The following is a 15,274-nucleotide window of genomic DNA, read 5'->3' as shown; positions in this document are numbered from 1 at the left end:
GACACCTCTTCTATAAATCATTTCAAAAATGATTTTTTTAATTTTTTTTTATTAAATTTCCTATATTTTATTTTCTTAGATGGCCTAAATAGTAAAATAAAGAGGCCTTTTGGGAATGCTTTATAAAAAAAGTTGAGGAGGGTTCCTTTTTTGAGAGGAAGAAAAAGATGCTACTCTTTTGTAACCTCCTCCTCCAGGGAAAACATACATCTTAAAGAGGTCTTTTTATCTCTATAAAGCTAAATTCCCTTTATTTTTTTTCCTAATAAAATGTAAACATATAAAAAAATTTCTTAAAGTACCATTCTCAAAAACAAAGTTCAAGATTAGATTCCGAAACGGCAATAACCAAATCATTAAGATATTTAACTCCCACGCAGAAAAAAAGCCGAAGTTCAACTCTTTTCCACATGGTTATGTGTTTAGGATCGCATAAACACATTGTCCAAATAATAATAATAATAATAAATGAAAATTTGACTCATGAAACATCATCCCAAAGAATTAAGACATTTGACCCAAATATATAAAATTTGTCTAAAAGCCCAAAAACCTTTAGTCATCACATTACTTCATAATAAATAAAACAAAAGAAAAATCATGAAGTACACATAGTTCCATTCATATATTGACACTTTAATTCTTGTTTATGTCTGCCAAGATAATGCACACATAGAAACAAACAAGTTGCTGAAGGAGTTCACAGTTCAGGATAGCTTTCTTTTTCAAAGCAACAATGACATTCAAGTTGATCTATTGAAATAATTGTATTTATATGCTAGTTGAGTTTGAAAGCAACTCATGACCAGAAGAAGTAGATAAGACTAAGAGATTTTTGTTTTCCTATTTAAATTCAATTAACTAAATAATGGAAAGAAAAAAAAATAAAATAAATGCAATATAGATAGTGAAACATTCCAGTTGCATGAAATAAATATGTTTGAAAATTATGTAATTTCATGCATTTGCTTAGAATGATTTGATACTAAATATATCTAATAGCAACAATCTTGATACTGATAAGAGTGGTAGTAATGGTTCATGACCGTTCAAGTCAGTGACATCTGATTTAATCACTCAGGATCCAGTGATCAAGTTATCAGTCTAAATAATGAGCTTAGAGCTTCATTAGGCTAAAGTTAACTAAAGCTCTCAACTCAAAATTAGCTTGACTATGTTGACTCATATTGACTCTATTTTGAGTTGAAAACGCAAGCTAATAAATGACAGAACCATAATTACTCAAAAACACATTTATAGCTCAACTTTTATAAATAAAACATAATAAATTCTTTGATGGAAGAATCATTTCACCTTGAAAGTTAAATTTAGTTTTGTATTGTTTGATTAGATATAGCTATAAATACAGTAAAACTCATATTATAATGTTTTTATTTTTTAAAATGAGTGACTAACTGCTAGCTAGGTGGCAGGGATGTGCATGCAAGCGCCTTGGTTGCAGTTTGTGAGCCCCGTGACTATGTGAGTAAAGGGATCACCTACAGTTTGTGTTTACCGCTCTCAAACATTCACTTTCATGGCGTAGAATTGATCTCTCACCAACTACAAAGTAACCTCACGGGACCCGAAGACCATTGATAAATTACAATGTAGATTTTTTTTTTAAAAGCCAAAATGAGAAGTTAGATCACTAAAAAAGACAAAGGTGAGACATGCACAAATTTTAACAGAGTAAGCGTGAGTTAAGTCCACGCACATAAAAGCGCTAAGACCACTCACACGCAACTACTATTCACATCCCAGAAATATGCCCACACAACTTTCACCATTTGCAAAAAATTTCTAATGAGAACCTGATTACCAATAACTCTCTTGGACGTTGGTAGAAATACACTAACACATTGATTTTAGAATGGTTTAAGTCACACTAGAATGTATAAATTCATTCAAACAAACAAAGTATTCCTTAATTTAACTCCCATTAGTTGTAAATCCAAATACATCAAAACAAACACCGCAAATCTCCACTAGATTAGATTGTAATTTAAATTAATAATTAAATTTACGTGTATTTATTCAAAGTCCTAAGGCAACCTCTACTAACTCGATTACTTACTGATCATGATAAAAATCTAAGTTAGAATTGATGGCACATTATTTAACATTTTCGATCAAGAAAAAAAAATTGTTTACTTGTATTTAAGATGAAATAAACAAATGAAGGACATTTTATGATAATTTTCTTTGTTAATATTAATTAATTCCTACCAATTATATATATATATATATATAAAACAATGGCACTAAAAATAAAAACCAACAATTAATAAAAAGCCAAGAAATGAAATGCAAGTAGAATACCATCACATTTCAGTTAGATCACAGATGCAATCTGATTATTAAAAAAATTAGAAATTTCTCATTATTATTAGATTATGATGATAAATAGTTTTTTTTGGAAGTGCCATCTCTTCAAACCCAAGAACCAGTGGATAATTATCTACAGTGAGAGATTCCAATCAAGCCACTCAAAAAAGGAGAGAAGAGAGAGACTAGGGCGTGAGAACGAGTACCTGGATCGAAGATTCTAGAGTACCTCTTCCTCGAGATGCGTGCTCTGATTCGTGGCCGTTTGATCAGCGTGATGGTTCACACGTGAAGCGCCGCCGCGGAAGAGATTGCGCTCTAGACGCGGCCGTGTTTCGACGAAGGCGGCGGCGGACATCTCCATCTGGGCGACCCTCACGGCGCCGATGAGCTTCTCCGGGAGCTCCTCCTCGGTTTGGGCCTCGACGAGGAATCCCATGTCGATTGTGACGGCGGTCACGTAGCCTAGGGCGAGGTGGAGGATGGCACTGGCGATTGCTGAGCTTCCGATGTCGACGTCGATCTCGAGGTAGTTCTCGCCGCGGTGGTAGTTGCAGGTGAGAGCACGGCCGAGGAGGCAGGCGGCGTAGTTACCAACAGCAGCCTTCACGATCCAAGGGCCCTTGACGATCCGGTTGACGATCTTGAACCGAGCGTTGCGGAACGCGTCGTCGCCATGGACGAAGCGGTAGAGAAGAGATCCAGGTGGGATCGGGTCTTCGGCAGCGAAGTAGAAGACGGCGGAGTGAGATTCACGGCCAGGAACCTGGAGATTGATGGCGATGATGAAGGATTTCATGGATTTGCCTTCGGATTGGGCGCGGCGGAGGGCGGCCATCACGCGATTGTCAGAGCGGCCAAGGACGTCGTCGAGACGAGATGGAGAGCGGAGCCAGTCGACACCGGCGGGTTTGAGAAGCCAGTCGCCGGAGGGGCACTTCTGGCGGCGAGAGAAGTAGTTTGGAGCCCTTAGGGTGGAAGAGATCGCCAGGGGGATGCCCATCCGTTGGATCCAGTATCGAGGTCAACGTTGCGGAGGGAGCCACCATTGATGGCCTCATCGATCCACTCTGGCTGGTGGTCGGAGGTGGCTCCGGTGGCGGAGGACATCACGGCTCGGAATCTCCGTCTCGGGCTCCGGCGTCGTCGCTGGCGGTGTTGGCGGGGTGAGGTCGATAGGGAAATGGCACTCTCTGTGAGGGGCATTAAAATCGATGATCAAGGCTATAGAATTGCCCCTGGATTTCGAGAATATTACGATAGTGCCACCTCAACGATAACGTCACACGTGGGTTTCAGAGTTGGGCCAGATGTCCGTTGGATTGGGCCCCATTCTATCAGGAAGATTTCCTTGACGTGGATTGGATCCGCATTCAGAATATCAATTTTTGGTTTTTCTTTTACCTTTTCATTTTTGTTGTATTTTTTTATTATGAAAAATTTCAGAGATATATAGTATTTTTATTACAATTTCTTGTCAATAAGTTATTGTTTGTTTTTCATGTATATATTTATTTAAGAGAGGGCTGATGGGTGGGTGGGTGGGTGGGTGTTTTGGTGAGTGAACATAAATGGTGCGTACAAAGGGAAGTGTCCAAAAAGTTTTGATGATGAGGTGCAAGTCTCGAGATTAGTAATTTATGAATAGACAAAAAAACAAATAAAAATAGGACAGATCTTGACCATATGTGCAAGCTAAGTTTAAAAAAAACATTGCCTGGTCCCCTCTAAACAAAATAATAATATATGGTTACACAATCAACCAACAGCTTTATACATACGCTTCTTTATTTTCCTAAATTTTCTTTAAAATATAATACTAAAAAAAAATAAAAAATAAAAAATAAAAAATAAAAAAACCACAGAAGCAAAGATGCAGGTGCCCTTCAAAGATCAAATCAAATTTGAAGGATACTTTTTGACCTTGAGAAAAAGTGTCCCTAAAAAAAGTAGAAAAGAAGGAAATTGGATTCCTTGCACCAAAATCAAAATTCAAAGGTCCAAATTTTTATATTCAAATATAGCTGCAAACCTACTGCACTGAAATTCATTAATCAATCCGTAAGTAAATGACTTCTTTAAAGATTTTATAAGACATGAAAATTACCTGGACTTCAATTAACCAGACAAGTTTGCTTAAAAATAATACATGAACTGAGCTCAAAAGATATCACAATCTAAAAAGTGCGGGGTAAGGAATGGATGAGGAGTCAGAAAGCTTAACAGATGGATGGAGTCCATCAAAAAGCAAATCCTAACTTTTTAAGCTTTCCTACTAGAGCTTATGAAGTCCAAGCTTGCAAACCACAATAAATTTCATGATGTAATATTATTAAAAACATACTAACGTTTGTCTCAAACACTTTGCACTAAGCCTAGATAAATACGTTATTTATTTACACTTCATGCTAGCTCATTAGAAAGTTCTGGTGGTGGTGGTGGTCACAGTTAGACATAAATAAAAAGTACCAAAGCTGCTCAAAAGTAATGTGCCAACTCCTTCATGGTTGAGAGAACAGTGAACATGGCCGAGATAAAGTCATTGAACTCATGTCAGACATCAAATGCATACTGATCCACAATTGGCAACCAAACATTACCTTCCACTCTTTTTTATTAAAATACAAGACATAAATTGCAGGAGGGCCCTCTTTCAGTCACTACAGAAAAGCCACTGACATCAAAAGTAGATTAAAAGATTTCCCATTACCGATGTCTTTTATGTATCAACTGATGACTGAGTAAAACTTTTGAGAATTGTAAATAAGCCACGAGTAGGAATAAAGTATGAACTATGCTATTCATTGTGGGGATGGTATAACTGTGTAAAACTTAAACTACAACTATGTTACTGATTCAAAGACATCACTGCTCACCAAAAAAAAAAAAATTGCTTCCATAATTATAGAACTTAAGAATAACCACAAATGGCAACTACTCAAATCTCTGGTAATACACTCGATAGCAACCATTCACAGGTGTTTAGTTACTAAGCCTAATAAGAGAATTACAGTAAGCCTTAGTGGCAACCTAGTGGATAGCCTGATAATAAGAATGCCAAGAATACATCAATAAAGTTTCCAACCTACCTATCTTCAGTCAACAATGATACTGGTCAAATTCATAATTATAGACATATAGAGTAACACCAAAGAAAGTCCTAAATGGCCCATACTAAAGAAATAATTTCTCCCTACTATTCCCTGGATGCTGTAGCCTGTAGTACCAGTACCTATGCATCATTTTCTTCTTAAGACAATTGAAGGTCAAGAATACTTGCGGAACAAACAGCAAAAAAAAGGAATTCAACCATGTGAGGTTCACAACGTTTCAGAGGCAAAGAAACAAATAATGGAAAAGTATAGATAATGTGAAATCATGACATTTTTACAAAACAACTCAATATTCATGTTTGTTACCAAATACCTAAAAACAATGCTTAAATTGAAAACTATCAGACAAGGACAAAGAAAATAAGGAAGGAAAGTTATGTCGACTGTATTCAAAGTTAAAACAAGAAGCATCAAATACTAAGCTTCTCAAATTTAAAGCTTGTGAATATAAACCATGACGCACAGAACAAGAATCAGATTGAAGCAATGTTTAAGAAGAACATAAAAGCCTGATAAATAGCGGGTAAACAATACACATCCGATAAGTAGGAAAGGTTAATATCCCAATTACATTTCTAGCACCAATGAAATCCACTGAAATACATAGTAAGTAATTAAGTACTCAGACAAATAAACCATTACCTGTGTAGTATAATTTTAAACCTAAAATAAATAGTTACGTCATTCAACTAACTGCCTCCATAATACAAATGCTGGATAAGAAAAAATTTTGATCACCCAAAAGTGAAGAGAAGTGAAACCTGGCACTAACATGAGCTCAAGCTGAAAGATGATCATCCAAGTATTCATATTGTGACCAAGCTAATAGCAAATATATACTACAACAGTAAGAACAGGATGGGTTGGTTGCGCTGAAAGAAAACTATGTAAATATTTATGCTATTACCAAGCTAACAGTGAGCACATATGGGCAAAATAACACCATGATAGGTAGATTGCAAAAAAATATGAACTCTGAAGCTCACATATCTAATGTTATTTCATCCCAATCAATACGCTCACTTTTTGTAAAAATCAAACAAATCAACAAAGAAACAGAAGGTTCAATAAATTGTAAGGAAAAACTAAAATAAGACTTGTTCAAAATTGACTAGATAACAACTGAAATACTCAATCCTCGAGTAGCCAATATAGAAAGACAATAAGAGAGAATTTTACCATTCTATTTTATTCCATTTGCTATGTATTCAATTTTCTTCATTCAACAAAACACCCACCCACCTGCTCATGCGCGCACACGCACACACAAAATTCTGTACTTTTGTTATCTTGACCTCTGTTTTAAAAAAGAACATAAACATTATTAAATTTCCATCAATTTCATATTTTTATTTGTCATTCAAGCTAAAAGGAAAAAAAAAACCACTTTTTTTCCTATTCATTTATTTTCCCATTCAGAACAGGACCTCAGGGAATAGGCTCAGTAAGTCATTCCGCTTCTAAAGTTTACTTCACAGTATTATAAACTCAAGAAAATGTAAGCTACAGAAGAAGAACAAGGTCAGATTTTGAAAAAATCCAACTCACTTGTTCTGAGACAAACATCTAGCCCTTCCATTAAGTTACTGATTGTGGAAATACTAACATCATATCCTGACCACTGAACTATATTTAATTTCCTAACCCATAAAACTACTTCTACAAAATTGATATGACTAACCACTAGTACGAAGTAAAACTCCAAATCTTTTACCTATTGTCAGCAGCAACATTCTAATACTTAACAAAGAAAACTGCATCTCCGTATGTCTCTGCAAGGTTAGAAGCATCAGTACATTAATTTTCCTCTGTGAAACAATTTCTATAACATTAATATGACTCACTACTATTTAAAAGTAAAACCCAAATCCTTTTACATAGAGTTAGAAGCAACATTCCAATACTTTAGAAAGAAAACACATCTCCATGTTTTTTTCTTCATGCTTACAAAGCATCACTTTGAAATACAAGCAAAAAGTGCTACGTTATCCATAAGTTAAGCATTTGTAATAATTCAATACTGATAAATTTCAAGCATGCAATAAAAGTGAATGGACCTTGTCTATAACGGTAGTCACATAGCTTCTCCTTCTTAGTTTGCAGCCACAACCATGTTAGTTTCACATTCCTTGTTCTGCCAATAAAATGACCAACACACACATAATCTACGTCTAGCTTCTTATGTTGTTGATTCCAGACTAAACTTGCCTCATTAAATAAAACATTACAAAATCTGTGACGCTTGGTTTCTGGAATAAGTCATAAACCAAAGCTTTACTGTTAACACAGTAAGTTACTCATGGACAGGGAAAAAAAACCATATAACTGGTCACATTTACAAAGCTTACAGTGCAAGGAAATACCATGCGCTTGACAGAAAAATACATCAAACGATATATAAACCACAACAACCTTACTCAGTTACTCCATAGAAAACACATGTTATACACTAGAACTTTTTGCTGTTGAAAATAACTGTTATAAGGACCTCATTTGGTTTGAATGCCTAGTAAAAATGTCTTGGCCTTCCATTCCATAATTCAATAACCACAGGAGGCTCCACAGCTTCATTGAGTAGCATAGATACTTCAGCAAGTCTCAAGTTTAAGACATGAAAAGAGAACAACATCCATTGAACAATTACATCCACTCGATTGCTACAAAGGGCCAAAAATTCCAAACCTTTTCCTATGGGAACAAACAGACACCCATTATACCTTTCCCATCCCCCAACACTCAGCTCAAAAACATATCTAAAATTCATATTTGCATCAAATAGCAGCAGAGAGAGACAAGCAAACAGCATCAACTGAAATAATATTTTTTTTTTTATCACAAAGGTTAAATTTACATCGATAACAACTGTAGCAAACCCTAGAAAAAAAAAACAGAGCAAGAAAAACATATGCATATGGATAGAACCTCATGTACACGTATGAGAAAGCGAGAACACCAAGATCGCGAGATCCAACCTCATACAGGCGGTATGTTAGCGAAGGAGAAACCCTTGTACCCTTTATAAGCATAGTAAGCAATCCTCGTGTAGTAAAACCCGGGGAGGAAGAGCACCGACCCAAGAATCGCGAAGAAAACCCCTGAATAAGCATCAAATCAATCAAGAAAACCAAAAATCAAAAAACCCTAAAACCAGCGAAAGGGGTTAGAAAGGTAAGAAGGCAGTGATACCATGTGTGCGATCACCGCCGACGTGGTTGCAAGCCATGATAACGCCGATGATGATGCCGAGGGTTCCGAAGACGAGGAGGGAGATAGCAAGCGCGATCTCACGGATTGGGGAGCTTGTTCTGGACGACGTATGGACCGTCCATCATGATGTCCTCGTCGCTGATCGAGAAGGCATGGTCGACGTACGCCATCGCCGCCGCCGGAGACCGAGAAGAGCGCCGGAGAGAGAAGAGAGTGGAATGGAGACTCCGTCGAAGAGAGAAGCGAGAAGGGTTCAGAGAGAACGAGGATTCAATGACGTTGGCTTCGCTTGTTTGATTATATAGGCCTCTGGTTTACATGGACTTATTGGGCTTGGGCTTTGTATGGGCCCAAATAATTTAGGCCCATTTTATCTGGACCTGAGAATTGGTCCACTTATGGCAACCTAACCCTTTCTAGAAGAGAAAAGTTCTGGTTTTTTTTCACATGCCCCTTGTAAAATGGATAATTACAACTTTAGTCTTATATATGAAATTCTAGAACCGAGATATAGCCCAATAGTTTTGGTTCAGTGGGAGGTTTGTATAAAAAATATTTTTCCTCCCCTATAAAATTGCATGACAGGAGAATTTATTCTCAAAAGATCTGTAAGTCATTGTAATCAGTGCATCTCTGTAATTATATGTTTTTTATCTAGTGGTTTTTGTCAATTTCTTTAAATATATATATATATATATATATATATATATATATATATATATATATATATATATATATATTTTAATTACAAGGTTTAACATATTTTTCATCCATGCCAATGTCCAGTAATAATAGATAGTTAATTCAACTCAAACTAATCATACATATAATCTCAATTTTCTGTGAATATATATAAGAGGCGGGTTAAGTAAGCATCTAGCTTATTCCACTAAACATTTTTTACAGATTTAATTATTTAAAAAGTAACACTACATAAACATCATTAATTTTAAAAAACAAACTTAAATTTTTAAATAGTATTAATTAAATCAAAATTTAGTTAACCTCATCAAACAATTTTTATCAATCATCTCCCAGCAAACACAATCACACTATTTATTTATTTACTTTTAACAAATATGAATAAAAAAAAAATCATGTCAAGCCTGACAAATTGAACATGCGTATGTCCTCACTATGCATCAACTAGGACTTAAATCCACGTTTTTAATAAAACAAACACCTTACGTAAAAGACTTGGTACTAACAGATGATACAGTTACTGGCCACCATCTCACAATTTCTCCGAAAAGCCACACTGCCACTGACCAAAGCAACCAACCACCATTTACAAGCATGTCTGCTTCAATCAGCCATCTTCATCTCTTCATCAGTTTCATAAGATCTAATAACAACCACAAAAATTCTTTTCAAAAATATACATGTTAAAAAGACACCCTACGTGCTCTTTCTCTAACCATCCATGCATCAAACTCCCTTAAAGAACTTCATCTCTCTCTCTGAGATACAGAGAAAGAGATAGCATCTAAATGACTTGAAGAACAGAGATAAGCATGGCAAATGTAAAAGAAGTAATGGAGAGCTGCAAGCCATACTTGATAATGACTTTCACTTTACTGCTGCTTGCTATTTACATGGCCCTCCTCCAAGTTGTGCTTGATCCTTCTCGCGGCATTGACGCAATCGTCCTCTTTGTCTATGAGAGCACCGTCTCCGCCGTTGTCCTTAGCTCTCTGGCCTTTATAGTTGAGAGGTAGTAAATGAACTCATTGTTTATAAAATTCCCTGGTCTTTCATCTTCTAACAATTCATCTACAGAGGAAGAAGGCCAAAACTCTCCTTCACTGTTGTTCTATGGGCACTGCTTATTGGTTGTTTGCAGTGAGTTCTATATGTCTCTCCTTCTTCTTATTCTTCTTCCCTTCATATTGCCAATGTGTGTCTCAAATGCTAATGCAAGCAAGTTAATTGTTGGAAGAGTAGGGTGCCATTAGGACAGTTGATGATGATGGCGAGCTTGAGATATGTAACGGCAAAGTTCCAGAGTGTGGCTTTGAACACAACTCCGGTGGTGGTGTTTGTAGTGGCAGTGGTGTGCCGACGGGAGAACTTCAGGTCTCTAAGTGTTAATGGCCAGGCAAAGCTATGGGGAGTGCTCATTTCTGCCACCGGTGCCCTTGTCATGGTGATTGCGTCTAGTAAGGAGAGCGAGAGCTCAGCAGAGTCAAATGGTTCATTGTCGGAAAACGGGCTTTGGATTTTGGGGTGCTTGATGAATGGTCTTGCTGTTCTTGCCACAACCAGTGGAACTTTTTTGGTGGTAGGTTTTCTATCATTTAATGTGACTATGGGCCATATAAATGTTATATCAATAATGTTCAACTAAAGTCATGTTCTCTAAAATCAAACAGATAGGATTTGAGAGGATCATAATTGGCTAAAATTTCCATCAAAAAATAAATTGTGAAAACTCAGTAACAGACAAACTTAAGTGATAACTAGTAATTCATATTGAATCCATCAAACAATGTCAGAAAAAAAATAAATTTATGGCTCTTCAACATCAAAGGGCCTCTTAATGATTTGAAGAAAATTTCTTTCAGAATAGCATGTAAAAACTTGAATCTTTTGTTGCAGGAGAAGGTATCTATGACATACCCAGCAATTCTTACCTTGACAGCGATGATCAATGTCTTTGGTACTGCCCTGACCGCAATTGCAGCAGTCTTCATGGAAAGAAAACCTTCTACATGGAAAATTACTTGGAGTCCAAACCTACAACTCATCACCATTTTCTATGGGGTACACTATTCCATGTTTCTTGCAAAGTTTCCTTTCGGCAACATAAAAACAATTTAGGAGATGCTAACATTTCAGCTGTATAATCCCAAGATTTGAATTCAAACTAATGCTCAATAATAATTTTGTCTTCAAACAGCCATTTGTTTTGATGTTTTAGAACATGTTTAGGTTGGGAAAGACATAGAGTGTCAGGAAAAGAAAAGAAAATAACATGTCATCTGTACAATTTTGTTCATTTGTTCATTTTAATTTCCTCCAAATCAAACATGCACTCAAAGACCAAAAATCGCACTGTTGTTGAGAACATATTGTTAGGGAACAAACATATTATAAGGATGTACGGAATTTCCTAATAGATTTTTTTAAGACAATGAGCACTTTTGGATTAGAACCTCTTCATTTAAAGCATGTATTTCAAGCCCAAATGATTCAGCTGATGTTCATAGGGAATTGCTGTCACTGGAGGAACATTCTGGGCTAATATTTGGTGTGTACACAAGAAAGGCCCGGTTTTCACAATGGCCTTCTCTCCGTTGCTTATTGTCTTCTCATTTCTACTGGAAGCAATCATCACAGGAAGCATATTTCATCTCGGGAGGTTGGTATCAGGACTAAATTTGCGTGTCTATAACTTTTCAATGCCACAGATGTTGCTCTCCTATAAATAAAACAAGTAATGGTTTTTTTTTTACAGCAATCTTACTGGGGCATTGCTTGTGGTTGGGGGATTATATCTGTTATTGTGGGCGAAATCCAAAGACGAAAAGAAGTTCAGGAGCATCACCAGAGAACAAGGTGCTCTACAAGACAAATCAAACATAGAACCTTTGTTGCCAAACTGAGCTTGGGGTTTAAAGTCTTATGTGCAGTAATAAATACTATAACGAGTGTGGTATCGCCTAAGAAACATATCCATAAGTGTGCTAAAGAGTATCCAATGCAATAAATTAAGAATTCCAATCAAGCAATCCATTAAGTCTATCTGCGTTGGTTTTTTGAACTTTGTATGTTGCTCTATGTTTCTTTTGTTCTTTCTTCTGTCTTTTGTTGATCCCAAACTTCTTATGAAGTGCAACCTCAGTTTCACAAGTTTCAGAAAATAAGATAGCACGTGAAAAGTTTTGGATGATACAATCAAGCAGAACCTTCCCTGATTTTATTGCAATTTTTTGCTGCGCAATCTCTTTATCAAATCTTAATACTCTTGGCTTCTGGAAGTACAGATAGAAGGTGTCATATGTCACGGATTAATCCACAAACATAGGTGACTATAATGCATGTGAGATCCACAAGCAGAGAACCAGAAAACCAGAATCCCTATCATCTTTCTCAATATATGGCTACAAATTTCTTTCAGTTTCTCAATGAAATGGAGGCCCTCAATAGCACAAGGAGCATTTATACAAAAGGAAATAAGCCCTGGAAAAAAAAAGGAATAAAATGTAATGATGCCTAAGACCTCCAACTGCAGGTTCAGACAAGGAAGACTTAGAGAATAAGACTCTGTAGTTCACTCATGACAATCAGTTAGCTGTTGAACAATTAGTATAAAGGATTCCAATTGGATACCAAAATGAAATTAAAATTCCAACTTTTAAGATTTATACAAACACTGGAGATGAAATGATAGATTTTGAGCTCAAACGGACAAGGAAAAAGTTCAGATAATTCACCATTAATATCATACTAGAAAGGCAATAAATTCTAAATCAAAATTGATGTGGTTCTCAATCATCAAGGGACACAAAGTAACCATGATCTATACTAATCTAGAAATCACTATTAAAGGTTAATTGGAACACATCCTACAAAGAAGACCATTACATTGACCTAAATCCAAATCCTAAGAAGATGGGACCAAAAAGATGGATTTTTTTTTTTTGAAGGATTTCCATAAAAAACATCACAAATTGAAACACAAATGAATCTAATGAGAAACAGTGAAAAGAGAGAGCTCACTACGAAGAATTCAATGCAATTTCTTCTACTGGGGCTGCTTATCAGTCGCCAATCGATACATCCAATAAATCTATCAAAAGCCATGAAATGACACGGAAAATTAGCTCATTCTGCAAATCCATTGATCGTTTTGAAGAGCTTCGAAAGGTGCTTACGAGAGCGCGAGGACATGGCCGATTATGAGTACTACCACGAGAAGCGGCATTGCTTCAATGATCCATGGCCCGGTCGCTGGCTTCTGCCCTTTCGCCATTGTCGGAGTATCAAGAGCTTCTCGTAGGTGGAAGTCACAATATTCAAATTTTCATTTTGGGCATAAATCCAATATATATATATATATATATATATATGAATTTGATCAACGATTTACGCAAAGTGAAGGCACGTGGGGTCGGCATTGAGCTCTACTCCTCGCACGTGCACATCCCTGACTTACCCTTAAATGAGGGGGCGCTTGTCGTCTATGTGTCTATATATATATGAATTTGGTTTTCTACAAATGTATGCAAGAAAAAATCTAGATATAATCTAGTGATTTTTTATTTTATTAATATTTAAGAAATCTCAAGTTGAAAACCTCCCAAATATAATATAAATAATAGAATAAAAAAGTATTTTTCATCAATTTGTCAAAAAAATAAAAATAAAAAGTCTGTGGGACCCTTGAATCAACATCGAAGACCTTCCTCAATAAAACCCTAACTTGGATCCATTCCTTATGTGTGCTTACTTTTAAATCTTAACTCTATTTGTTTTTCTTATGCTATCTCTTAGTTTTCATTATTTGCAACGTATGATATTTAGTATATATATATATAAATATTTAATTTTTATTCAACAAAATAATTTTGATTTGATTTGTTAACTACAATTGTCACAATCATAAGTTTAAATTATTATAATTTTTATGAATGTAGACAAACCATCAAACTCTCGATTGAATTTTGGTCAACAAAATTGATGAGCGTGGACCAGAAGTTACCGTGGTCAAAGTATATTTTGTATGACTTTTTTAAATCTATACTTTTGTTAATTATTCACGCGCATTGTGTTGCTTGTGTCCGGGTCAATGAAAGAAATGTGGTGTTTATGAAAATTTTTATATTAAAAATTATTAGGAGAAAAGTGTAGAGAAATTCTATCATTTTTAAAAATTCAAGAGATATGTAAACAAACTAGTTTTTTTTTTTCATTTTTTTTATCTACAAGGTTTTAAATGTTTTTCTTCAGATAAATTTTTTAGTTAATCAGTAAACTTTAGCTCATTTTCATTTTGATCTTCGAACTTTAATTTATATTAATTTGATTTTACTGAGTAGTAAATTAAAAAATTTCGGCCCCCAAATGAATGATATAGTTCTATTTCGATAATATGGACACCTTTAATAGACTTAATAATGTGTGATGGGGAGGACTGACTCGGATTTTCAAACAACTATGTAATTAATTGAGGGTTGAAATCCTTGATTTATTGCCTGGTGAAATCAAATTAAAATTGAGTGACCAAATTGATATAAACTGGAATTTGAAGTGAAAATGGTTCAAAATTTAATGACCTAATAAAAAATTTAACCCTTTTTCATTCCATTGTCAAATAACAATATATAGTTAATTCAACTAAATAATATATTTAATATCAAATTTTTGTGAATATATATATATGTATAGTAGATAATACAGACAAATCATCCAAATCCACATATTTTTTATTATTACATCTCAACCTTGCATTAGGATTATTACTGATTTAAACAAATATAATTAATGTTTTTTAAAAAAAATTAACACTAATAAACATCATTAATTTGGAAAACAAATTTTAAATATACAAATTTAATTCTAATTAATATTAATTAAATCAGAAATCTAGTTAACTTCAGCCATATATATACTTCCTACAAAAC

The 15,274-nt window shown here is 35.2% G+C and overlaps 2 protein-coding genes and 1 pseudogene across 2 annotated transcripts; 1 reads left to right on the top strand and 2 right to left on the bottom strand.

Annotated features, from left to right (window-relative positions):
* Positions 1–2,382: 2,382 nt before the first annotated feature.
* LOC120257182 (protein ENHANCED DISEASE RESISTANCE 2-like) lies at positions 2,383–3,523 on the bottom strand. Its single transcript, XM_039264760.1, is given in 3 exon segments — positions 2,383–3,301; positions 3,303–3,324; positions 3,326–3,523. Coding segments are annotated over 3 exon segments (888 nt in total). The 5' UTR covers positions 3,439–3,523; the 3' UTR covers positions 2,383–2,548.
* A 4,723-nt stretch (positions 3,524–8,246) lies between these two features.
* LOC120257183 lies at positions 8,247–8,915 on the bottom strand (annotated as a pseudogene).
* Positions 8,916–9,810: 895 nt separating this feature from the next.
* On the top strand, positions 9,811–12,375 carry LOC120257181 (WAT1-related protein At4g08290-like). The gene is made up of 6 exons (XM_039264759.1): positions 9,811–10,362; positions 10,428–10,490; positions 10,593–10,929; positions 11,247–11,411; positions 11,858–12,009; positions 12,106–12,375. Exons 1-6 carry the CDS (start codon positions 10,163–10,165, stop codon positions 12,251–12,253), a joined length of 1,065 nt encoding a protein of 354 aa, XP_039120693.1. The 5' UTR covers positions 9,811–10,162; the 3' UTR covers positions 12,254–12,375.
* The last annotated feature ends 2,899 nt before the right edge of the window (positions 12,376–15,274 follow it).

This window comes from Dioscorea cayenensis, unplaced genomic scaffold (assembly GCF_009730915.1).
Source record: "Dioscorea cayenensis subsp. rotundata cultivar TDr96_F1 unplaced genomic scaffold, TDr96_F1_v2_PseudoChromosome.rev07_lg8_w22 25.fasta BLBR01001927.1, whole genome shotgun sequence".
NCBI classification, from domain to species: Eukaryota; Viridiplantae; Streptophyta; class Magnoliopsida; order Dioscoreales; family Dioscoreaceae; genus Dioscorea; species Dioscorea cayenensis.
Note: the sequence above shows the minus strand (reverse complement) of the source record. Positions and strands in the feature narration are given on the sequence as shown.